This window comes from Manacus vitellinus, unplaced genomic scaffold (assembly GCF_001715985.3).
Source record: "Manacus vitellinus isolate BGI_N305 unplaced genomic scaffold, ASM171598v3 scaffold_8_pilon, whole genome shotgun sequence".
Classification (NCBI taxonomy): Eukaryota; Metazoa; Chordata; class Aves; order Passeriformes; family Pipridae; genus Manacus; species Manacus vitellinus.
The window spans coordinates 26,487,623-26,513,500 of record NW_021940864.1 but is presented as its reverse complement, the minus strand read 5'-3'; the positions used below and the strand labels follow the sequence as shown (position 1 = coordinate 26,513,500).

The following is a 25,878-nucleotide window of genomic DNA, read 5'->3' as shown; positions in this document are numbered from 1 at the left end:
CTCCTGGACTGTTTAATTGCTACGTTTTGAAAAATGGAAGATTACATACAGTTGTGTGAAGTTTATAATTGTTAGTGAATGACTGTAGGGGTGAAAAGCTTTACCAAAGAGACACCTTATGCGCTATGCAAATTTACTTGGAAAGATCTACAAGGAGTAAAAGTTCTTGTAGCTCAGATAATTTTCTTTTGCAGATGAGTAATTCCCTTGTTCATGTGATCTCAAGCCAGAGCACTTACCTTGGGAAAGTGAAGCAGGGTTCTGTATCCCACTGACTTTCAGGCCAGTGCTGTTGGGACATTTTTGCTCATTTGGTATGGTCTGCTATTTGGTATGGTTCCAGCTCTAGAGCACTCTGTGTTATATTTTAAGTTTCAGAAGAGTGTAAAATCAAGGTAATTGGTCCTAGGTCTTGTTACTTTTAATAGTTTTTTGCCTGAGCAGAGGTAGAATCAGGGTTTGTAAACAAAAACAACAACAACAAAAAAGGCTGACCTGATTTTTCCCAATTTAGGAATTTCTCCAGACCTTTTTTTCATTTATTTTGTAACAAACTCTTGCACGTTGTTTGCTGGAGAGAGGAATTATGTGAGTTGAATGCTGAATTAAGGTGATGGTGCGCTTTTTTGCAGACCTGACTCCCAGCTTCCTCCCACCCTCCTCCCTGCCTCCTCCCTGCTTTTCTTCCAAGGGCAGAGTTCAGCACTTCCTAGCATGGCTTTATGAATCAATCTTCTTTGAATTCTGGGGTGTTTTTGGACCTGTCTGTAGACTTAGTTTCCGACTTTGAAAATTGTATCATAAGTGTGCCAGAGCACGACTCAAATAGTGCAAGCTCCTGATGGAAGAAGAGTCAAGTGTTATCTATAGCAAGGACAGGTAATTTGAATTTTGGTGGACTTGGAGCTATACCATCCATCTGTAAAACATAGGCTCTGCATATCTCTGGCGCTGATGGCCACCTTCATGATTCCTGCCCTATTTCTTCAGCTTTTTGAGATGCTGATGAAGAAGCACGGGTTTGGGTAACTTCAGAATAATGCTTTTGCAGCGATGAAGCAGAGATATGTGCTCCTGTGAGCAGAAAACCATGCACCAAAGCAGGATCTGTTCAGCAAGGCAAGCTGTAGAGAAAGCAAAATGGACTAGATGAGGTGCAGGATTACAACCAAAGGGTAGATCTTTCCTTCCCTGTGTCTACGAGAAGATAGTTAGGAAGCATGTAGGTAAAAGGAATAGAAGCCTCTAGAAAGCAGGACTTGCTCTGGGAAGGCTCTGATAGCCCATCTCAGCTGCAGCTCTTGAGGCCAAAGAGTTGACTTAGAAGGCTCATTAAAACAACAGCAAGCTCTAATGTATGTGTGTGTCTCATCGGGCTGTAGCTCTTGCAGAGCACGAGTTACGCGCCATGGGAGCCTGCATTGCAGACCTACTTTCAGATACGATTTTTTGTGTCTTGCTTCTAAAAGCCTTTAGCTCAAGGACCAATTTTATTTTCATGAATAATTTGATGGTTTAACGTGAGTAGGTTTAAGCTCTTGTGTAAGAACCTGCTGAGCCTGCCTGTGTGGTGTTAAAACTTTCAACTTGAAATGAGGGTGGCTTGCTTTTTGGTATTTTAATCTCCCTTCAAATGCTTCATACTTGTTAGAGAGCAAATTTTGTTTGGCTTCTCTTCATGCTGAGACTTTATCTGATTTAGAGCTGTTTTCCAGAGTATTGGTATAAATGTAACCTTGTAATGCTTTCCTCTTAGCCTCAGCTTCTCTTCATCACATTGTTTTTTAACCGTACTGTTGCCAAAACAGAAGTTGCATTGCAAGAATGCAAAAGGAAAAAAGTCAAATGAGTTAGCAGTTGCCAGTGATTTTTAAGTACTACTGTGTGTAGTAGTAAGTTGTACTTAAGTTGTAATGAGACATAAGGATATTTTTGTGACTCAGAAATCATTAGTTTTTTACAAGGGTTTTGATGATAGTTTATAACCAGAAAGCAATACAGGTCTTTACTTAGAGTAAGCCCAAGCTGAATGAAGGAGACAGATAAAGAATAGCACATCATTCATCTACATGTTTGTGAAAGGTAAGTGGGGTCCTACTCTTGTAGTTTGGGTTTTTGATAAAGAGGCTGTTTGATTATTTTGTGATATGTACAGCCTTATCAATGCCTGTAAGTATCTGAAGGGAAGGTGCCAAGAGGGTGGAGCCAGGTTATTCTGGATGGTGCTGAGCAGTAAGACAAAAGGCAACAGGCAGAAACTGATGAATGGGAAGTTCCATCTGAATATGAGGAAGAACTTCCATACTGTGTGAGTAAGTGTGCACTGGAACAGGTTGCCCAGAGAGGTTGTGGGAGCCTCCCTCACTGGCGATAGTCAAGAACTGTCTGGATGCAGTCCTGTGCCACGTGCTCTAGGATTACTTGTTTGAGCAAGGAGGTTGCACCAGATGACCCACTGTGGTCCCTTCCAACCTGACCCACTAAGTGATTCTGTATGTGTGTCTTTATTCTGAAATGATTCTGTGTACTAAAGAGGAAAAGTGGAATTACTTGGTCGTGGTCTTGGTTTTTTTTTTTTGTAGTTAGTTGGGTTTTTTTGTTTTATTGTTTGGTTTTGGTTGGTTGGTTGGGATTTTTTTATGCCTCTGATTATAGTTCTGACTTTTTCTCTAATGTTTGGAATGGTCTTTGTTTGGGATCTTGAAGCATTATAGTACTGTATCTTCATTCCTAATGATAGCGCTGAAATTCCTACAGTTTTCTGTTTCAGTCATGGTTAGATTTACCCTGTCAAGTATCTTGTAATTAGCATGTGATTTGCCTGCTTTGTTTCCTTCTGGCGTTTTTGTGGAGGAGAAAAATGTCTTGCTGTGTTTGTGCAAAAGAAAGTAAAGCCTGGCTGTTATCTGTTGGTGTATCTTGGCGTTTGCCATGTTGTTATTTGGGACTTGAGTAAATTTGGGACTCAGTTGAATTGTTTTTGCTTGTTCAGTTTATTTCTCTTTTTCTATCATTATGATATAGACAATTAAAGTAGGTGTGATTCTTTTTTAATGAAGTTTAGTAATTTCTGGTTTGCACTTGCATAGCACTTACAGTCTGGTGTCTGTACCAAAGGGCAGCTCTGTGTTGCTGCTCAAATGTTGCTCTGGTGGAAGTTTATATAGAGAGTTTGACATATGCCCTTGTGAGCTTTTGATAATAATTTTATCTGTGGTTGATTGTGTGCAGGTGACTATACTTAAGTAAAGGACCAGTTGGGTTTAATTCTATTTAGATAGATGCAGCTGTTACCTGACATCAGGTTATTGGAACTGTAGGTGAAGTAAACCAATTACTTCTGATTTCAGTGGAGGATTAGTTATTTTATTCCATTTCTCGAATGGGAAGAGCTCAGGTTGCACAAGTGTATAGATAGAGCATTTCAGAACTACTTAAATATTTGGTTAATTTTCTTACAACAGATCCCCAGAAAAGTGTGGAAGATGAAATTGAATCCATTCTGCAGGAGCGAATAATGGTTTTGGATGGAGGCATGGGGACCATGATTCAGCAACGTGCCCTGTCAGAAGAGGATTTCCGAGGGCATGAATTTAAAGATCATTCCAGGCCTTTAAAAGGCAATAATGACCTTCTTAGTATAACTCAACCTGATATAATCTGTGACATACACAAGGTAGGTGGTTCTGATTTCTGTCTCTTGACAAGAGAAGGAGGGAGAATTTGGCCTCTGCGCTCCCCTTTTCCATACCACAGGCTGCTGGCTCTCCTGCGTCTGTTGGGAATAGGGAAGAGAGTGCTAGGTAACCATGCGAAAAAGAATGAGCAGATTTGACTGTTCTGGTTGTGTGAGCATAGCATTCGTGTCTTGGTTCCTGATGTCACCCAGGCAGTGCTGTTTTTAAATCCCTTTTTGACTTATGTCCCTAATGTATTTCTATTAATTGTAGATTCTGTTTTATTTCATTTTTATTTCCTTTTCTTCTCCTCAGCCAGCACTAGAAATGCATCTAACTAGGACATATCGGAATTCTAGATGCATTTCTATAATTGCGTGCTAAAGAGCTGTTAAATGTGGCAGCCTGAAGGCCTCTCCATAGTTAATGAATGTATGGGCTTCCTAATGAGCATTCCTGCTTCCGTATTCTTGGGTTTTACCTAGAATACTAATGTGTGGCCCAGAGGATAAAACAGTCTAAACTGCTGATGATTAGGAGTTTGCAAACAGATTTCATTATTTTCCTGTCTTCAATTAGACTTTAAAAAGCAACTTCCTAAGTCTTGTATTTATTGAGCTGCAGGTATTTGTAGGTCTTACTGTAATAATTGAAATGCTCGAATGCATCTATTTATTATTCGGTTGAAGGTTCACATCTGTTCTGGGTTTTTCCAATTATTTATTAACAAGATCTGTAATTCACTGATGAGAGTCGCATTTGGCTTATGTTTGTTAAACTTAGTAGGTAATCTGTATGTTTTTGTTTACATCCTAACTGTCAGTCTTTGGATTTTAAGAATGATGAGCTGGAAAGAATCAGCCTTTGACCTATAAAAATTTCAGGAGGAAGTATTTGTAGACTGAGTTCTGTCCCTACACTACCAACTGAGCTGTAGTGGTCAGGAACCTTGGACTTTATATTAGTTTGTGGTTTTAATAGGATAAACTGCTTTAACAACTGAATTTTGCAGGTTTAGTGGAGTAGTAGTGATGTGACTTGAGAATATATGTATTCAGTCAAACCAGATAGCCTGCTGTTATCTCCCCGATGGCCAGTTACAGGTGCTTTAGGACGAGTGCCTGTAACAGCACTGCAGCAGCTATTGGGTCAGGTGCTTTCTGAGCAGTGGGTGATGGCTTCATATTTTACAGCTACCAGTGGTTATTTCTTCTGAGAACTGGACAGAAGGAGCTTGAAATAATAGATGAAAATATTTCTACAGAGTAGCTATGATTCTGCTATATGTATGGTGGGTGGATTTTTTTTTAAAATTTAATTAATGACTCAGTGAGTCAGATCTCAGAGGTATCAGTAACTTGAAAAGTAAGTGTTAGCTGTACCTTGTCTGGCAAAGACAGATTCAGAGGTAAGAGATGTGATATATTTTCAAAGGCAAAAATTATCTTCCTGATTTGAGCATATTTCCTTCTACGGTGGTAGACAGTAAAGTCAAAGAGCTTTTGCTAAAATGACAGATCTGAACTAAACAAAATCTAGTAAAAAGATGGACACATTTAACGTGTTTAGTTGTTTTTCAGAAACTTAATTACTTGATTATTAGTGGACATATAAGAGCTTGTATATTTTCATATAGTTATTTGTAGGTACTTTCGTACGTTTTCAGGAGGAGCTGTGAGAAAGCATATTTGTTTGCAGAAAAATATGTTTTAAAGCAAGTTTAATTATTTTCTGGTGTCAGTTGGATGAAGACTTTATTTGCAGTGTTGAACTCACTGAGTTCATCTTACTCTTATAGGAAAGTCTGAGTGGTTTATGTTTAATGGCTGCATCAGTATTTTTTACTTACTAGCACTTCAAGTGTTTTAATTTCCTTGAATATGCAAGGATCATGTAAGCATTCAAAGGGATCAGAAAGAGAAGTTAGGGAGGGGAGAGGGCAACTGATAGAGGTTATAAAAATGCAGGAAAGAATCTGCAAAAATATTTCAGTTTGCATTGATTTCAGTTTATTTCAGTGGGAATTAGACAATCAAAGTGGAGCAGAAGATTTAAATGTTTTGTGAATCTTGGCCATTAGTTAAACTTTAAATAAGATCTGCACAAAACTTAATTCTTCTAAGCTTGTATTCTGTTGTTGTTTAATTGGAATTCTGAGACTGCCCCCAGCAGCCCTTGATTGCTAGTGGGAATTGGACTGTGTGCAGAATTCTAGAATGTGCTCCAGGTGCTGCACTTCGTGGCAGAGGTGACTCTATAAATGTCACTTGTTAATAGAAAAGTGTGGCTGACACTGAAACTCTGAAAATTGTTTCCGTGGAACATTTCCATAGCTTTGACCCTGTGCTTTTGAATAAGGCCTTTAGAGTTTGATCTGCCTTGAATTAGGAGATGATTTGTGACTTTATCAACTGAATGGGACAAAGGAATTGGGCTACTTTCATTCTGTGTCTCATGTCTGGAGGTCTTGGAGCTTTTTTCTTTCATATCTTGCAGGAATACTTGCTGTCAGGCGCTGACATCATTGAAACTAACACTTTCAGCAGCACCCGAGTTGCACAGGCTGACTATGGCCTTGAGTATTTGGTAAGAATGCTGAACTATTTACATATTAAGATATTAAAAAAGTTTTTTTTCCTATCAGCAGCCAAGATTAGCATAGCCCCGGAGTTCATTGCTACTGTGTTTATTGGCTGCATGCTGCCTCTTGAGTCATGTGATGGGGTTGTAGCTCATTTCCACTGCTGTGGACAATTGTACTTGCTGTTTCACAGATATAGTGTGCTTCTCGTTGACAAAGGCAATAGTAATTAGTCCTAGATTTTGTTTGAGCATTCACAGAATCAGTTCTCTGAACAGGGATGTTTTGCTTCAGTCCTTCCGACATACCACGATGGAACTGCTTTTTTCTTGGAAGCACATCTTGTGCGTTGTTTGTGTTGGTGTGTGTAGAAGTCCTTTCTGGCTTACATTTGCCATACCTATTCTTTGTTGTTTTGAGAATTTGAAGAAATATGTGAAAGAAAATACTTGGAAATATGCTGCTTGAATAAAAAGTGAATTTAAAAGTAGGTTAATTTTATCATCAGAGTCCTGTTCTTCAGCTTCTGTTGACTTCAGCAGGATTTAATCAGTACCTTACAGATTGAAATTTTATGATTAACAGTTGTTGGTTGGGGCATGTGTGGGATGACACCTGCCATGTAACTGTGTTGCTGAGATGTATAGAGCTGTTCCTTTTGAAACACTGTAATAGTGCTTATATATATTTGTGTGACCTGGGGAACCATCAGATTGTACCATGAGCTACTGAATGAAGTGTTGTGTTTCTTTGAGAATGACTTAGGCTGTGCCCAACTAAATGTTGCTCAGTAATTTTCTGGAATTGTTCCAGGCATATCGGTTAAACAGAGTCTCTGCACAGGTAGCCAGAAAAGCAGCAGACACTGTAACTGCTCAGACAGGTAAGCAGTATTTATTTTAATTTCTTACTCATTTGTGGTTTTGACTGTTTCCCTTCAATCTTTGAAATGTTGCTAACAAGAGGATAGCTGGATGTTTTACATGATGGGACATAACATGAGACTCTGCAAGTTAGGCACAGTAGCTGCAATTTTATATCTCTATTCATATCACCCTAATTTCATCATGTTTGAAGGATCTGGTCCTTAATGGGTTGTGCAGGATAGCTGTCCTGTGCCTGTTTTAGACTGTGGGTGATACACATCTTCAGATGTGTTTTAGAGAAAATAAACTCAGCAGGAACCGTTAGAAGTTCCTTAGATTTGTATGGCACCAGTCTTTGTACTACAAAACTAGGATAGCTGATTGTAGATGAACATGGATTACCTGCTAATCCTAGTGTATGGCTGGTGGTTTAACTTTATTCAGCAGCTACTGGAACGATCTTAGTATGTGACTGTCATCTGTAAATGTTCAATCTTTTATCTTCCAGGCATTATGTGAGGGGGGTTTTAGCTCATTTATTGCTGTAGGCAATGCTGTCTTTCAAAGACTAGTAATTTCTGCTTGTATTCTACAATCAAACTGTATTTCAAGCTAACAGTGCTGCTGCTGTCCAGATAACACCTTACTGATGTGATTTATGGTATGCAATAAGAATGTAAGATTTGAAATATGCTTTCAGAAAGTAGGGGTTTTTATGGCACATGCTGGAATATTCAAATAAGGTTGTCTAGTGAAAAATACCAGGACAGTTCTGTGCTGTGCATTTAAAGTAATTCAATGTAGTTTCCTGTGTCAGAGACAGATGATTCTTAGAAGAAAAATTCATTGAGCCAATTGCCCTTTTCATAGATGTTCTTCTGTCTGAATGATATGCATGTCTTGGTGTCCTTGGAGATATTTTATATTAACTGTCATTGTAAAGCCAGAGGTAAATTGTTTAGTTTCCTTATTTTTCCTTTTTTCTTTTTTTTTTCCCTTTTTTCCTCCTCCCTTGTCTTTGTTTAGGAATTAGGAGATATGTTGCTGGAGCCATGGGTCCAACAAACAGGACACTCTCCGTGTCACCATCTGTGGAGAGACCAGATTACAGGAACATAAGTATTTATAACCATTGAATTATTGAACTTAGGCGGTGGTCTTGTAAGAGATACCTTCAGATGAAACTAACATCCTTCCTGTTTTACAGCTTTTGATGAACTGGTGGAAGCCTATAAGGAACAAGCCAAAGGACTTTTGGATGGAGGAGTTGATATCTTGTTAGTGGAAACCATATTTGATACCGCCAATGCTAAGGTGAGACTTCTGGAAAAAACCCACCTCAGTAATATAAGTAAGGAAATTTTTTAAGAGCTATCAGCTAGTGCTTACTAAATACATGAAAAGACTCTTCAGTTGATAGCAAATGGGTAGAATATGAGGAGATGGCTTTTAATCAGCCTTTTCCAGAATGCTTCCTTTGCCTTTTAATATGTGCCATTTGTATCGTTCTGGCTGTCCGTGCCAGCTGTCTGCTTATTCCCAGAAGCTCTGCTGTATTGCAGACCATCTCCAGTGGCATCTCATGTTTGTATTTTTCAATATAAGCTTGTCTGCCGAAAGGATGCTTGTGATGCACACTGGAGAGGGAATGTCCAGTGTATCTGGTTGCAGATGTGCAAAGGCTTGTAAGACAGTTCTATTAAAAGGTGTTTTTTGGGGGGAACTCTGACATCAGGTTTAAAAAAGAACAATTGGAATAGAGGCTTAGAAGGGAAGAGAAGGAAGAAAATGTTGAAATATGCCACATTTCATGTGATTTTGACACCTCCTTCTTTATCTAATAACTACTCAGTGCAGGTGGTGGAGTTAGAGTCCTTAAAACTGTCTTGCAATTTTACATGGAAAAGTCTGGCTGGATGTGCACATGGCATTTCTTTAGACTTTTGCCACAGGCTTATTAATGTATTCAGTGGCATGACTTATCGTTTGCAGATTTGGCCAGTCATGATGGAGGTTTGGCTAGGAACCTGTAGACTTAATGTTATGCTGAGCTCCTGTTCACATGTAGCTTTCTTATCCTAAGGAGGCAGGACATTTTCGGGACCTTCCGAGGAGTCGCTTACAGTCCTTACTGTAAAAATTTGTGGAGATTAGAACCCTTTGGAACTGGGTATCTGAACAGACTAAAGGGCAGTGAGTGTGTAATGAGGATAGTACATAGAACCATGTTTGGGGCGAGGGTTGTGCTGCAGATGTGAGGGAGAAGTACTTGCTGATATGATTTGGTTTCAGAATAGTCTTGGTCTTATTTGGTTACCCTGTGATACTTCCTTTCTACTTGGTACCAAGATGTGTTTTGGAACATCTAGAAAATGTTAGGGATAAGGGTAAAACTTCTTGAGTGTAGTAAGTTCTGGCAGGCCATATAAGGCAGCAAGTTGCATAAACAGCCATAAAAAGTAATAATTAAAGAAAAAGGCAGCAAACCCACAGAAACAAAAATCCTTCCAAACAACAAACTGAAGAATTCCCAAAGCAAAATTAATATTTTGCAACATTTTCTTCTGTAGGCAGCTCTTTTTGCACTCCAGATGTTGTTTGAAGAAGAATATGCTCCCCGACCCATATTTGTAAGTATATTTTAATATTTTACAAGTGCTTAAGCTTGATTTGTGAACAAGCTGAGATGGCAGTTGATTAAAGTGCTTTGAAATGAAGGAAATTAGTATATTGAAAATGTACTTTTTTCACATGATTGTGAAAATAAAACCTCTTACATGAAGAGCTTTGTGAAATCAGCCTTGGGTAGCTCTGTCCAGCTGATCAAGCTGAAGACGGAAGAATGACTTCAGTCCAGTTAATTCTTTGTATTTCTGCAGGAAAGGTCTGACGATGATTTTTTTTCAGGCTTTCTGTCTTAGGGACAATAAGAACCAGTGCTTGAAGGATGAAATGAAGCAAAGTCTGCCATATTTTCAAGTAGCATGAGGTTTCATTTTTCTGTTTGGGTTGTGTCTTATCCCTTTGAGTGGAGCACAGGTCCCTCTGCTTTGACTTATAGCAGTTCAGCCATTTAAGTTCTTCATTTTGTTGTGCATTTAATTCTCCTTTCTCTGTGTTCAATTGATATTTAGGTTTCTGGAACCATTGTGGATAAGAGTGGGCGTACCCTCTCAGGCCAGACAGGAGAGGCATTTGTCATTAGTGTTTCCCACAGTAAGCCACTTTGGTAAGGGAATGTATCATTTCTTCTTTTAGTAAGTTATCTGTAAATTGTGATTCTTTTCTATTTTAACGCCCTACTTGCAGCTAAATGGAAGCTATACAAACTCTGATCATATTTACTCATATGCATTGCTAACATGTTCTACTGTCATTCCCTCAGCAGAAATTGTTTCTAAAGTCAGCTGAATTTTTAATTAATTGCTTTAAATAATCTGGGGGTTTGTGTTTACAGTGAAATCAAAATTAAGTCAAAATCTGAAACTGTAGTTTGCTATCTCCTACTATTTTTGGGTTGTCCGAGGAGCCAATCCCTGGTACAGGCAGGGCTTACATCTCTTTCTTAGAGGGAAGCAGTGCCAACTGGGAATGTTTCTGGGTGTCTTGAATGAGAAAATTGTTAAGATATCATTACGGTGTTCTTTTTACTGAACTCGTACAAAAATGTGGTCTGAGTATTTTTCTCAAGGATGTGCATAGTTATTTTGAGAGCTCCTGATGCCTCCATTTACTTGCATTCTTTTCTGTTCAGACAGAAAAGTTGAAATAAGCATGAGATTAAGTTCTGTGCAAATGGATAATGTGGCAGATTTGGTTATTGTACAAGGTTTTGCATGCCCATTTGAATAGTGTTCCCTGTTTCCCTATTCTTTTGTGTTTCTATATCCTGTTCTACCGTCTTCTTGCCTCCTCTTCCCTCTTTACCATTTTTACTCTCAAGTTGGTTCTTCACACAAAAACTTACGCAGGAAATAGATTTTTTTCCTAAGATATTCTGTCTAGGATCACTAAGTCACTGTTAGTAGTGCACACCATGCACATTGTGATGAGCCATTGTTTGTTTTTACAACAAAATTCCAGCTAAACTGCGCAATCTGTCATCTCAGTGATACAAAAGCAGAAGACTGCATTCACAGCTTTCCTGACTGCCCTTGAGGCTCCACTTTCCCAGACCAGACGGTGTTCCAGAAGTAACATATGGAGGCTCTTGGAACAGTGTAGTAGTTGACTCCTCTCAGCATCACAGCCTGGTGATCCATATTTGGCATGAGTCTGTCTCAGATAATCTTTCTCTAACTCTTGCTTCTCAAGAGAAGGGCACTGGAGAAGAAATCAAGAATTTATTAAAGCATACTTCATAAAAACTATCTTATGGGACTGAATGCTTAGGGCCTGTTTCTCATTTATGTAAAGGCTGCTATACAACACTGTGGCAGAAGGGTTTCAGTGGGAACAGATTGCATTCAATGTTGCTTGTATGGCCAGATTGGTACAGAGTGGCTTTAGGGTTGTGAAAAAGCTGATTAATAGTAGTATCCTAGGAATCGTGTTATGTGTGTTCACATGTTTCTATTTAGGTTTTCTATGCCCTCTTTAGTGTTATTTGACATCCTTAAGTCAGTTTGTTTTGGAGTCCACCCTAAAAAGTGTGAGCATTATGTCTGGTTGATAGAGGTGGTAGCTGAGAAGCTCATGAACTGTGCTTACTAAGTGCTGAAAGATGTGTGGCAGGCGGCTTGCCATGAAAGATGCTCAGATGTGTTGAGATCCTATGGTTGTTTCTACTGTGGTAGTTTTAAGGAGACATAAACTGAGTTTCAGGCCCTAATGTGGGTTTTGTATTGGTCCCAAGGGCACTCTGCAGCCTTAGGAGTTGATGTGTGACTGCTGTGAAGAAATGAGCAAGGGAGGGAGGAGATGTTTGAGATGAATGTTTGATGGTTATTACACTAGGGTAGCAGTGATGGCATACCAGCAACCTGGCTCAGGGCTGCTGGCCCTTAAGGCATAGTTAATAGTTTGCTTTGCTCACATCTTCTTTCACGATGTTGTTGAGTGCTGTGGGGAGATGATACTGGCCACAGAAGCTACTTTTTGTTTCTGAATGAATTTGCATGTCTGTGCTACAGTTTTGAGACAGCTAATGCTTGGATTGTGTCATGGTCATGGACATACTTGTCAGCAACCTCTGTAATGTGTAATCATTCAGGCAGTTTGTAGTGTGGGAGAGTATGAGCTGAAAGCTTGTAAATTGAATGACTTAACAGTAAGAAATACATTGCATTTGTCTGCATTTGATAAGGATAGTCTTGCTAACCATTCTTACCTTACTTTGCTTTGAAAAGCTTGAGGGATGAGCTCCCACTTGGAATAAATTCCAGAGCCTCATTGCTGTAATGAATTGTGTATTCCTTGTTCATACTATTTGTATCCAGGGGATCTGTATGATGGATTCAAATATATGTAAACACCAAATTGGGAAATGAGAATAAAAGCATTATTGTCAAGTTTTTCTGGCCAATGTGAGATGTATTAGAGAAAGCACTTTGAAGGTAGGGCTGGCTGTTGAAAAGACGCAAACAAATATATATGTTTAAAAAAACAAACATATATAACAATTCCCCCAAAGAAAAACAACTCCCTCACTCCTAAGCTATTGGAAGAAGGGGTTTGTGTATTATTTGGTCTTGGTCTGTGACTCTGATATTCAAGGCCCTGGGTTTGGATGTTCCTGTGAGCCCCTCAGATCTTAAGGATTTGTCATTCTGTTCAACAGGTGAATCTGACTGCAAGCATTTATTGCTACAACTTGAGCACTTACCAAGGCCCTGCCTGCTCCTTGGAAATATGGGAAAAGTCAAAACTCATTTTGTGCTCCCAGTCCTGTTCAGAGCTTTATTGCTTTTGACCTCTGTGAAACTAAGTGGGTATACAGGCACTTAATTAACTTGGCCACCTCCACGGCAGCCTCCATGGCTCAGTTATTTGGCAGATGTGACTGTTAGCATTCCTGTTTTAGTGGGTTAGCTTGCATCCTGCCTGAGACTGTTATTCTGGGAAAGGAGAAAACTTTTCTATGTCTTCCAGCAGCACTATGGGCACTTTGGAGCATAAGGTGGTTTCTAGAATGGTATGGAAAGATCAGGAAACATATGTAAGAGATCTCTTACATAGTTTCTGAAAGAGAAATTTCTTTATTTAATACAAGTGGAGACATTTTGAGTGCAAGTCTCATTTATGTATGTGTCATTGAATGAAAGAAAATGTGGTTGTATCTCTTATACTGGTAAAATTGTTTAAGAAGCTTTTTCATTCAAAAATATTTCTGCCGTAGTGCTGTCCCGGTTACTAAGATACAGCAGATTCAGTTGCCCAGGCTTAGTGCTGCCATGAGGCATCTTGGGGGTGGCTCTTGGTCTCTTCCAAGGTTGACATAATTTATGTATAATTTCGAAAGAAAATGATGAGTTAGCAGCTGGAAGCAGGTCTTGCTTTTTCAACCTTTTTTCATACTTTTTCTTGTAGCACAAGACTTCTTTCCAATCTGTCGGTCTCATTCCACTTGTTCTCTCTCTCACCTAGAAAATACAGAGCCATCGTGTTGCTGCAGTTGCTGTCAAAATGCTGCCACTTTCCTCCTGGATTTTGAAATGAAATCTTGATTTACTGTTTCCAGTTCAATTCAGTCCAGCCCCTTTCCCTCTCATACTTTTCTTCCACCTGAGGCTTCTCCTTTTGCAGTCTTGCTGTATTGATGATGATGAATAAAGAAATTGGAGATCAGGTTGGTTTTGTTTTAGATGATTGTGGGAGTTAGCAGTTGCCAGCACTAACATTCATCTGTCTTGTGTGTAAAAGGTGTTTTTACTTCAACATAATTTTTTGAAAATTTATTTTCCAGTATTGGCTTAAATTGTGCTTTAGGGGCAGTTGAAATGCGTCCATTCATTGAAACAATTGGAAAATGTACCACAGCCTACATCATCTGTTACCCCAACGCAGGTGTGTTGGTGCACATGTTCCTATGCTTACAGGCACATGAAATGTAACTAACTTGTTCCATCTCATTAGCAATAATAGAGTTGAAGTAGCTTGAAAAGATGATTGTTTTTACTTTTAAAAAGAGAGTAAGAATATTTTAAACTGCTGAAAGTAACTTGTTAGTTCTATGACAGTGAACCCAGAATGCTTTCTTAAATAATTAATAACCTGTTGAGTAAGGATTGCAAGGGTGATGAGGCATTTTAGTCCTCCTATAATTGTAACTACTTTAAATGTACCTTTTATGGAATTTAATTCTGTTCTTGTGGGCTTTAAACAAATTGTAATACTAAAAAAATCATGTTTCAAGGTCTCCCCAATACTTTTGGTGGTTATGATGAAACTCCAGAAGTGACTGCCAAGCATATAAAGGTATGAAATACTTCTTGTGAGTTTGTCATATCTGACATACTAGTAGACAAGAACTTTTGCTTGTATTCTATGAATATTTGTTACAGTATTGTGGTTTGTTTTTTTTTCTTCAGGTGGCTATATATGTCAGTTGGATTTTTGTAGACAATTTGCTGATAGTGATTTGAGATATCACATTAGGACTAAACTACTTAGGAGACTGAAAACCCTACTTAATTTCATGTCGTACACTAAGCTTTCCTGCAGCTTGATCTGTAGGTGTTACTCATTGCACTCCTACGTTCTTGCTTTTACATTTGGGAATTGTTCAAAAAGCTGAGCGTTTTTTATGAACCTGCAGGATTTTACCAAGTTGTGTGTACAGGAACCACTGATATTGGTGGTATTCCAGTGCAGGGTGTCCTTCCACATGCCACTTGATCTGTGCAGACAGAACTGTGTGTCTGGAGCTGCAGTGTTTCAGTGAGAACACAGTATTTGCTGCATGTTAATGCCCTTTTATAATATAGTATGACTAGTTTTTGATACTCATCCAAGTTTTCATCTGGGGCTTCAGTATAAAATAGGCCAAATTCAAATGTAGTTTCTTAAAATTGGATGTTGAAATTGCTGGTTAGCCTTGGGATTCCACGTCTCAAAACAAATCCTAAAGAGAAGATATAGTGCTGATTGTTTTGTTTTTTTAATTTAGTGCTTTTCTTGTGATCTCCCTGAATTGCTTAACAGATGGAGAAAAATATTTAAATATATATATTAAAAGAGATACCTTTATTAACTTGGAACAAAATTCTCTTTCCTTCCCTTTTACAGACTTTTGCTTTGGATGGTTTGGTCAACATAGTTGGAGGTTGCTGTGGTACTACACCAGCACATATCAGGTACCTCATGTGCTACAGCTTATGGTGGACTGAGAAGTAAACTAAGTGCTGTTTCTGTGGAACAATATTCCATGGTTTGTCTTAGGGTTTCCTGAAAAGATGGATCACTTCAATGCCAATAGGAGCAATATATGGAGTGGGAACAACCTGGCTTTCATAGTTGTGTGTATCATGAAGAATGAGTAGAGGCATGGCTCAAACAAGGATTATACGTCTGTGGTTTTGTCATCTAAAATTGTGTTGGAATTACTTCTCCCTCTATACTGTTGGATAGAATAGACTTCCCATCTCTGCGTTCTTGTGCCATAGGTTCTTTCTCTTTCTGGCAATCTTAACCACAAGGTGAAGCTTAAGGTGCTAGAAGGAAGGAAGTTGTGTGGATGTGTTGTGGAAATGCCTGAACAGAAGATCTAGGAATACCATACAGCTGGTGTTAGTCCTGGCTAGTCAGAAGGAGCATTTCATATCTTTCTTATTGGAAATAAGTCAGTGGGAAAGCGTCCCTTTTTCACTTAAGATTGAAAAAGAAGGGGCCCTTGTGATTCATTTTTACCCTGATATAAACTGGGAAGAATTGGCATGTAAAGGTTTAGAGGACACTGTGTGGTCACTCTTGACTGGAGTGAAAAAAAAGTGAATGTGAGCAGCATGAGTCATTCTGGCATCTGAGAAACTTTTCTCAGTACAAAACAGTGTTTGTCCCTTGTTGAGTTGTTTTGCTGCTGTCATCAGCAATTGCTCAGCTCAGGAAATCATGAATATGGTAAAAGTTGATGTGGTTCTGATATCCTTCAAGTGGCCTGTTGTTATAGTATCTCTGTATTTGAAAAACCTTCAGCCTTGTACGTTCCCTGCAAGTAGCTATGATAGGATCTTCTGGGAGTATGTTTTTGCCTTTGGCCTCACAAAGTGAAAATAGCTAATTAGTCTTGTCTGCTACAGGACTAAATTGCAAATATAGGTATCTGTCTAGTATGTTCTGTTTGACTCTTGTCTGGAGCGATTTAATTTTAGTTGAAAACTTTTCTCTTTACTTTCTTCTTTCTGTAACTCAGGAAAATTGCTGAAGCTGTGAAATTCTGTAAGCCTCGTGTTCCACCTTCTCTCTCTCAAGGATACATGCTGCTGTCAGGTAAAACAGTGTAACAGTTTGAGTTTCATAACTAACACAAGTTTCCTTTATAAATTTATTAACCGTTTTCTGATGACCAGAACAACACTATGAATGTCCAGTTCTACCTGATTCCAGCAAACTTATGCTTGTGTAACCAGATCTAAATCTTACTGTTTTGACCAAAGGACTAATGGAACATTTTATTGAAATCTCGTATAACATAATCAAGCCAGCATATTTACTCTGCAAGTCTCAGTCACTTTGTAATGGTGAAGTATCTTTATCCTCACTTTGCAACATGGCAGGGTCAAGCACAGAGAGATCGGGTAATTTGACTGTAATTAATGGTAGAGCTGGGACAAGATGCTGGTACCCCTGCTGTGAGAGAGCTGCCCTGTGTTGCCTCAGATGTTGATTCAGTCATACTGGAACTGTGTTCCAGCAGTACATCTAGGTCTAGAACATCTTTTGTTTTAGCAAAGTCTAGATCTCTGTTTTCCATAGTCAGGGCCTTCTTTTAAGCCTTTGAGCCATGCACTGAAGTAAAACACTACCTTCATTTTGGTCTGTTATTTTAATCTCAAAGTCAAATCAGTTTAGTGCAAACAAAATAAATCATGGTTGGCCTGTTATGTCATGCATTAGCTTAGTTAGTTCTGCTGTAGTTTGTTTGCTTCTGCATTGCCTGCTACCCAAGGGTCCAACTTGCCTTGTTTCTCTGAACTTGGGTACATAGTTAAGAGCTGTCCTTGTTAGTCATTTCAATGGGCTGCTGCTTCTCTTATGGTGGTAGAGTCATGGTGTAACATAGTTGAAAGTTGAGAGGTGTGTATGTGCATACACACTGATGTCCAAAAATCATAGCTTCACATTTATATTGGACAAGTTGGCTGTTGTTTATTACGGGTCAGGTAAATTACTGACTGTTACTGAGGAAGGCATATATGTTGGAACTCATTTCTTTGCATTGCTTTGCTAGTTGCTCGTTAGAGCACTGACATGCTGAGAAATCACTATTCTTAAAAGAGACAGACCTCTATTTTACAGCTTAAAAAAGGGATTTTGTCTTTCTTACAGAGTTTTTTCTTTCCTGTTTTTAAAAATATGTTAAAAAATATCTTTTTAAGGTCTGGAGCCATTCAGGATTGGGCCATACACCAACTTTGTTAATATTGGCGAACGCTGCAATGTTGCAGGATCACGGAAGTTTGCTAAACTCATCATGGCAGGCAACTATGAAGTATACATTTTAACAATAATCTTTATAACTGATGCTCTTATTTTTCATTGCTCCATTGCACTGTGTTATTAGTTGTTTGTTTTACTGGCACAAAGTACTATTCTACACCAGTTACAAGATTAAGAAAACACAGAGAATTTGTTTTCTCACTGTTCTTTGTTTCTCTGCTTACCAGCTGCTTATAGAAGGGTTTTACAAGGACTTTTTTTTTTTGACAATTATTACAGGAAACATGACTTTCCATTTTTATTAAGTTATACAGCTGATGAGGTTTTAGAAAATGTCCTGGTCTGTACTGCATCTATGGTTTGATTTACAGAGAGGGGAATAAAGAAAGTGGGCGTAATCCCCTCTCAGCATATGAGGTACATTTTTTTTGGGACAGACTGCGGCGCTGTGCAGTCTTTGCTCTTTCCCTCCCTTCTCCAATCCTGGTCAGCATTGTGGTTGCATCTAATTGTTATATACTTTGCTGACTCCAGCATGCTACATGAGAGTTGATATAGAAAAAGATGCTTAGAAAATAATTGCTTTCTTGAAACCTCTGCAGGGCAGAAATGAAGAGACTGAATGGCTCATTCTTTACTGGTGTAAATTATTATTGTAATGCTGAAACAAATAGTAGAGTAACTTGGGAGCTGAGACTCTTCCTCAGAGTATGTTCTGATGTTACAGTTGATGCAATCAAACTGCCTTAGTTTGTTTTTTAGGGAGTCTGACTCTTAAGCTCATAGAAGTCATGGAGCAGGTTAGACCTGTTAAATAAAGAGAGCTTTAAACACAGGTTGTTAGGGACTCTGCTGAATGACAAAAAAGCTAAAGTGACCAGACATGAGTGTTCAGATAACTATGTAGGCTGGAGGAAAAGCTTTACTTTTCTTTCTTAGCAGTTGTGATTATTTTGCAGCTGGAAGAAATGTCACTCTCCAAAAGTTAAGTACCCTGCGTTATAAAAAAACAGAGCTTGTGATGCAAGACCCTTATTTCATACCATCACAGAGACTGTTTTCCTGTAATCTTGTGCTATCAGAAGTCCTTGTTACCATGCAAATCCTAAACCATTCAATTAAGCATATGACCAACAGTCTACAGGCAGTGAAACTACCAGCACTTTAGGTCTCTGGCGTCACGTTTTGTGAACAAACTAGTTATAAGTTGTCCCATATTAACAACTGTTGTGTATTGTTGTACATCAGAGGCCACTTCCTTATTTTTGTATGGGATGTCTTACAAACTTTTAAATTTTTGGCTGCATGCTTAGTTTGGGGAAGTGAAATCTTATCCTGAGAAAAAACTAGAATTTTCTGCTACTGACTTGTTTTGGTTTTTTACTTTGTTCTTTAGGAAGCCCTAGGTGTAGCCAAAATGCAAGTTGAGATGGGGGCCCAGATTCTTGACATCAATATGGATGATGGGATGCTGGATGGCCCTGCTGCAATGACCAGATTTTGTAACTTGATTTCTTCAGAACCTGATATTGCAAAGGTTGTAATTGAGTCACAATAAAGAACATTTTATTGAGTTGTAAATTGCCTCAGAAGATGTTAATACTGTTTTATTTAGTAACCAGTTTAGGTGCTTCATAAGTAAATGTAGTTGTTCCCCAAGAGGAAAAGGTGCTGTAATAGGGAAGGCCTTTGGGTGAAACAGAGGCTTTAATATTGTATGTTTTCAAATAAGTATATGCTAGTCCTTTTCACTGGTTAGAAAAGCTGAATGCAGGTTCATTTTGCAGCACTTATGAGCCATAATCTGTATATTTGCAGTGCATAACAGTATTGCTTTTCACAAAACTTAAAGATGCTATGAATATAGGATGGTTTTAAAAGGTAGTTCTGCAATGTGCATTCTCTAAAAATGAGTATCTCAATCAGAAACACAAGATAATACAGGGAGAAGTAGAGATCTCGATATGATATGTGATTGAGTTGCCATGGAAGCTCTTGGGTTAAACTTGCTCTGAGTTTTGCGTTTAAAGGAAAGTGAATCATGTGGAAACTTTTATTCATAAATGCCGATTAGTGTTATGGGATTTTTATGTCCAAATGGGCAAAGAGCACATGGAACTGTGTATGTATTGAATGTATTCTCCTGCCTTACTTCTCTGTTATTTACAGGTGCCGTTGTGCATTGACTCCTCGAATTTTTCAGTGATTGAAGCAGGTTTGAAGTGTTGCCAAGGGAAATGCATTGTAAATAGCATCAGCCTGAAGGAAGGTGAGGAAGACTTTTTGGAGAAAGCAAGGAAAATTAAATTATATGGAGCAGCTGTGGTTGTTATGGCTTTTGATGAAGTGGGGCAGGTGAGTGTTGCTTTAAAGGAGAGGTATTTTTTCAGGAGTGTGAGGCTTCCTTATTCTTGTACAAGACAAAGTTGTTTTGTTTCATTGACAAAGTTGATTCAAAAAGGTCTGTATAACCTTAGCAATACTTTTGAATCTGATTTCTAGCAATTTCTTATGATCTTCACATGTTTAAGGAATCCAGTAACTTTAAGTGTAGCTCTGCTAATACAAGAGCATGTCTCTTGCTATTCAGCCATGCTGAATTCTTCCTTCATAAAAGAGATTTTAAGTTCAGAAACTATGTTTTGCATGAAAGTGGAATCTGTGAATTAATTTAGATATGTCAAAACCCACGTATTAAGCTTTGCAGGATGACGAAACATTAAGCAGTGAGGTTGTTTTTTATGAGTTGAGTCAAAACTCCAGGCATAGGGGTGGTGATATTTTAATACAAAAGTCGTATATATAATCCTTTTCTAATGTTTGCAATGTTCAGATTCTAAGTCTTGAGTCACTGGAGCTGTAAATGGTTCCTGGAGAGTTTATTTTTTGTGTAGTCTGTAAGTTTCATGTCAGAATTCTTTTTCTTCACTAGGCAACAGAAACAGAAACCAAGATTGCAATCTGTTCCAGAGCTTATCATCTCCTTGTGGAAAAAGTGCACTTCAATCCAAATGATATAATATTTGATCCTAATATCTTGACCATAGGAACTGGAATGGAAGAACATAACCTTTATGCCATAAATTTCATCAATGCTACTAAAACCATAAAAGTGAGTTGTAAGCTTATTTTAAGTTGAAATTGGTTGCTAACATTACTTAAAAACCCAAACCCCCATAAAACAGAAAAACACCCACCTCTCAAAAACAACGGCAAAACACCGCTGCAAGATGTTGCACATTTTATCTTAGCAAGAATAAGCTTAGCTTATTCTTCTGAAGGGCAACCATTCCCAATACGGCTGTATTTCCAGCAGAACAACTTCAAGTAGTTCTGTATTTCAATCCACTTTCTCTTCTGTAAATATACTACCTTAATTAGTGAGGTAAGAATCACATTCATGTGCTAGCTAGAAGGACCTCTTTGAAGCTGCAGAAAGCTGCCTTTTTAAATAAAATTCCTGTTTCTGTGAAAGGGATTTTTGCAGTAACTTGACTTTTTATTTAGCTAAAATGTGTGGAAGAAAGTACAGCAGCGAAAAGCATCACCTAAATGGAGCCAGGGAAATGCACTATTGGGTTTCACAAGACACTTCGATAGGTCAGGAGATCCTCTGTCAGTAGCAGTCTGGGGCATGAGCAGGCTATTTTGTCACACTGGTCTCCTGGAAGGGGGGGCTGCTTAGCTGCTCAGCTGCAGTCTGCTTCTGAGACATGCAAGCAGGCAGGCTGGCTGCTACTGTTTCCAGAGGAGTGGGGAAAGGAAGAGCCAAAAGTAGGTCTGCATGGGGAAAATAGGGAAAGCTGCAGTGGGAGGACTGATGCGTTCAGAATAGCACCTATGTCTATGAAACCACGGTTGCTGCTTATGCGTAACTAGGCTGGATCTTTCCTTTACTTATATCTTTTTCTGCAGAGATTTGAATTGCTTTTTATGAATTCGAGTAACTGGAAGGATCTGGAACAGGGAAGACAAAGGGTGCATAGCCAATGCACTGAGCTCAGGAGCCAACTGTTTTATGAATTGAATGCTTTGCTTAGATTTCCTTTTTGGAAAGCACTTTTCTAAAAATCTGTGTGCACTTCCTATAGGAAACACTGCCAGGAGCCAGGATAAGTGGAGGTCTTTCCAATCTGTCTTTCTCCTTTCGTGGAATGGATGCCATTCGAGAAGCAATGCATGGAGTGTTCCTTTACCACGCAATTAAGGTATGATGTGCTTTTGGCTTCCATGTGTTTGCACTTGGCAGGTGTGCAGTTCCATGTCTGACAGCCCTTTCTGGGGGATTCTCTGTTTTTCTTCAGTATGGCATGGACATGGGAATTGTGAATGCTGGGAGTCTGCCGGTGTATGATGATATCCACAAGGAATTACTACAACTGTGTGAGAATCTAATCTGGAACAAAGATCCTGATGCAACAGAGAAACTTTTACACTATGCTCAGGTAACTTTCAGTTTTAAGCTTTGACTAGTAGTTAGTTTAGCACCTGGGCTTGAACACCTCCCTGCAGATGATAATATAAACTGCATATGTCAATATAACAGTGGGTGTTAGAATTTACTGACAATACTACAAGTGGTTCAGTTATTAATGTAGAATAAAAAGAAATGTGTGGTAGATTGAGACTCTCCAATTTCATAGGTGCCATGGAAGATCTGGTACAGAGTTCTTCATATGCTTCAGGAGACCAAGCTGCATAGGCATTCTTTAAAAAAAACCAAAACACACCAAAACCCAACAAAAAAATAAGAAGCAAAAAATCCCAAACGAACTTCCCCCAAACCAAGAAAGCCCTCACAAACCGACAGAAAAACCAAACCCAGAAGAGGCCAACCCCAACCAAGCTAGTCTTGGTGCTGGAACTTAATTGACAAGTGCACTGTGGGAGACAGAGTAAACCTTTCTCTCTGGTGGTAATAGTTTGTTTGGAGTAGAGGTAAAAGGTGAAGTAGTTACTTGTGGTTTGTAGCTGTGGCATAGATTTCCGGTTCATGTAATGTGTCAGGATGAGAATCAGCTATTTAGTGTTTTTGAGATGTTGTAATGACGGTGGTGATAAAAGACAAGATTATACAACTGAAGGTTTCAAGATTATCATTCGTAAGACAACTGGTGCAATCCTGTTCTGAATGGAAGATACAGCAAAAATCTCTCTCGGTTAGGTGGCTCTTAGGTTGAAGTGCACAAGAAAGTTTGCTTGTCTGTTTTGTAGCTCCTGGAGATATTATTTCTGTGCAGTTTTATTTGCTTTGTAGTTTGTCCTATGGTGGTGGTGCATGCTTTATAGTAACAGTGGCAGTGTTTTGCAAACCAGTACAGGGAGACACTCTCTGTCTGTTGTACTTAGGCTATTTTAGATGGTGCTCATAGTGTCTAAGCAATTCACCTGAGTGTGATCTTGTCTAAGTGGAGTGGCACCATTGGGGTATTCAAGGTTGCATAAAGAGGAAGAAAAAAAAGGAGAATTAGAAAGGGATTCCTTAAGCAGTGTTTCTGCAGAAGGCAGAATGTGAATTTAAATGGAGAAATGATTAATTTAAAAGTAGAAATGAAAGTGGATGATGACTTCCAGGTCTATAAGTTTGGGAAGCTGTTGTTGGAATCTCTGCTTTTATTTGTGGTGGTAGTTTTATTGTGAGAGTAAAATAGCGCAGTTGCAAAAAAGAGGAGCTTAATCCTTGCAGGTTTAGGGCATCAGTCTTCATTTGAAGATTGAAATAAAAAACATTTTCCTTAAAGTATACAGCTTCAGACATTCTCAAACTGAAACTTCGTTCCATTTATGACAATGAGAGTTGTGCTTCCAAAGGCAGGTTTTTTCATCCTCATTATTTGGTATGATCAACCTGTTTTTAAAGATTTGCATATAGTGCTTGTCACTGTGGTCCCTGCATGCTGACCCTACAGCTTCATGTTATTTTTAGGTTGGAATGGTTCCCTTGCTAAAGTGTCTGGCCAGAGGTTGAGGAGCACTTGGTACCGTTTCAATGAATCACAGAAGGGCTGAAGTGGAAAGGGACCTCTGGAGGTCATCTAGTACAACCCTCCTGCTCAAAGCAGGGCCAGCCACGGACATGTCCAGTCAAATTTTAATTTAACTTAGAATGAGGACTTTACAAGATCTCCAAGCAACATTTTCCTCCTTTCATTCCCTTTTTATAAACTAGATGTATGCGGGGAATAAAATCAGGCAACAGGAAGCTGTGAAGTTAGCTAACGTTCATATAAACATGAATGAAAACTTGTTCTGGTTTCTGTTCCCATGAGTGTGATATTGTTTCCATGGCTTTATCTTTAAAAACTTGCTGATGAGCACTCAAAAGTATATGAGGCTCGTAAGGCCTGAAAGATGTCAGATTATGTCCAGTAACTGAGCGAGGGAAAGCAATTACTTGCCTGAAGTGTGATGGCTGAATTAATGGATAAGGTGCTCTTCCATAAGCCTTTCTGAGGTGGGTGGTCATGAACTTTTTTGCACTGTGAAGCCCTTTTGGCCTCTGCATTCATAGCCAAGGGGAGCATGAGGGTGAGACAAAGAGAATATGTGGTGGTTTGGGACAGTCTGTGTGCATGACAAACAGTAGTTTTGTGGGCTGCCTGATTGAAAACATGTCTGTGATATGCAGTAACATAACCTATTCCAGCAGAAACTGAATTAGAGCCAAATTAATTAGAATTTTAAAATTAAGTGTAGTGTGCGGGCGAGGAATCAATTTAAATTATGTTCCCAGAAGTGAAACCCTTAGGATTAGTAATTTCATCATTTTTAGGAGCGTAAAAATTATCAAACTGCTCTCCTTTTCTTTTTAGTAACTTTTTATTTTACTTTATTTTGTTTACATTTTCACTGAGGTACGTACCCTTTGGGATGTAGTTCCCTCTAAGTGCCTATAGTACATCTCAGGTGTTTGCAGCGTGATTTGCATGTACATAAAAAACCTTTTGAATAGTCTAAAATTATTTTATGACTCAGTATTGAAATTACCTAAATTTTTCTAAAAGTAAAGTCCATAATTGTAGTTTTTGTGCTTACAAGCTCCTCTGGATGTCTCTCTTTTTCAGAATCACGCCCAAGGAGGAAAGAAAGTTGTACAGACTGATGAGTGGCGTAAAAGCTCTGTGGAGGAAAGGCTGGAATACGCTCTCATAAAGGTAAATCTGTGCAGAAAATCTGTCCTACCCATCAGCTCTGAGAGACATGATCTCAACTAAGACTTTAAGGGACATACTTGCCTTTAAAAGTTCTTCAGCTGCTGTTCTTTGACAAGCTATTAATTAATAATTAATAATATATTTAACTGCTCTGTTTAACTTCAATAACAGAAAAAACTATAGTGGTTTATCTTTAAACTTCACAAGTTAAAGTCTTTGATCTTTAGTATTTTATTCCACTGTGTTTGTAGAAACATACTGCTTTTACTTTGTGACATACTGCTTTTACTTCCTAGGGCTTTTTTTGGTCCTTTAGTGGTACTGCACTGAGTGGCATTTGTGCTGTGGAAGCAATCTTTGAGTGTTGTGTTCTTCTTATGGCATGGTTGAGAAAAATGAACAAATCTGTTAATAGTGGGAACTTGCTTTGAATAACTTTATATGCCTAAGAAGTGTAGTGTTTTGTTTCTTAAGAAAGCTTATTTCCAATACACATTTGAGGTATTCTTAAAGACTATCAGTATCTAAAGCATCTACTTGTACTTTCTGTGTGATTTCTTTTGTCTTTTTTTGGGAGAAGGCAACTAAATGGAAGTTGTACTTCTAGCAAGATAAAAGCTTCTCAATTTTTTTCCCAGGGCATTGAGAAGTATGTCACTGCAGACACAGAAGAAGCAAGATTAAATCAGGAAAAATATCCTAGACCTCTAAACGTAATTGAAGGACCTTTGATGAATGGCATGAAAATTGTTGGTGATCTTTTTGGTGCAGGGAAGATGTTTCTGCCTCAGGTAATGAGAAAATAATTTCATATATTTTACTGTTTTTCAAAAATTAGTATTGTAAAATGTAGCCAAAACATTCTATGCTGGCTGTTTTTTCAGATAAGAGGAATTGTAAAAATTCAGTTGCTGCTGAGAAACAGCGATTTTCATGTTTTATTTTGCAACCTGACTTCCTTTATGTAGGATTATGTGTTTGTTTCCTTTCTTCCTGAGTATTTT

At 38.6% G+C, this 25,878-nt stretch overlaps 1 protein-coding gene across 4 annotated transcripts in view; it reads left to right on the top strand.

Annotated features, from left to right (window-relative positions):
• Positions 1-1,415: 1,415 nt before the first annotated feature.
• MTR (5-methyltetrahydrofolate-homocysteine methyltransferase) overlaps positions 1,416-25,878 on the top strand; it is a 44,992-nt gene continuing 20,529 nt past the window's right edge. The window contains exons 1-20 of one of the 4 annotated variants that reach the window (XM_008920158.2): positions 1,416-2,082; positions 3,465-3,676; positions 6,174-6,263; positions 7,072-7,141; positions 8,151-8,243; positions 8,332-8,438; positions 9,695-9,754; positions 10,259-10,353; positions 14,029-14,129; positions 14,479-14,540; positions 15,351-15,418; positions 16,474-16,550; positions 17,660-17,772; positions 19,117-19,257; positions 19,890-20,075; positions 20,653-20,832; positions 21,812-21,928; positions 22,025-22,165; positions 24,785-24,874; positions 25,513-25,665. In XM_008920158.2, the coding sequence (XP_008918406.1) occupies positions 2,070-2,082; positions 3,465-3,676; positions 6,174-6,263; positions 7,072-7,141; positions 8,151-8,243; positions 8,332-8,438; positions 9,695-9,754; positions 10,259-10,353; positions 14,029-14,129; positions 14,479-14,540; positions 15,351-15,418; positions 16,474-16,550; positions 17,660-17,772; positions 19,117-19,257; positions 19,890-20,075; positions 20,653-20,832; positions 21,812-21,928; positions 22,025-22,165; positions 24,785-24,874; positions 25,513-25,665 (2,169 nt within the window). In that variant the 5' untranslated portion in view covers positions 1,416-2,069. Of the gene's footprint in view, positions 2,083-2,667; positions 3,677-6,173; positions 6,264-7,071; positions 7,142-8,150; positions 8,244-8,331; positions 8,439-9,694; positions 9,755-10,258; positions 10,354-13,712; positions 13,912-14,028; positions 14,130-14,478; positions 14,541-15,350; positions 15,419-16,473; positions 16,551-17,659; positions 17,773-19,116; positions 19,258-19,889; positions 20,076-20,652; positions 20,833-21,811; positions 21,929-22,024; positions 22,166-24,784; positions 24,875-25,512; positions 25,666-25,878 lie in introns of those variants that run through there. The other 3 variants (XM_029965044.1, XM_018085211.1, XM_018085212.1) reach the window with 3 other exon arrangements.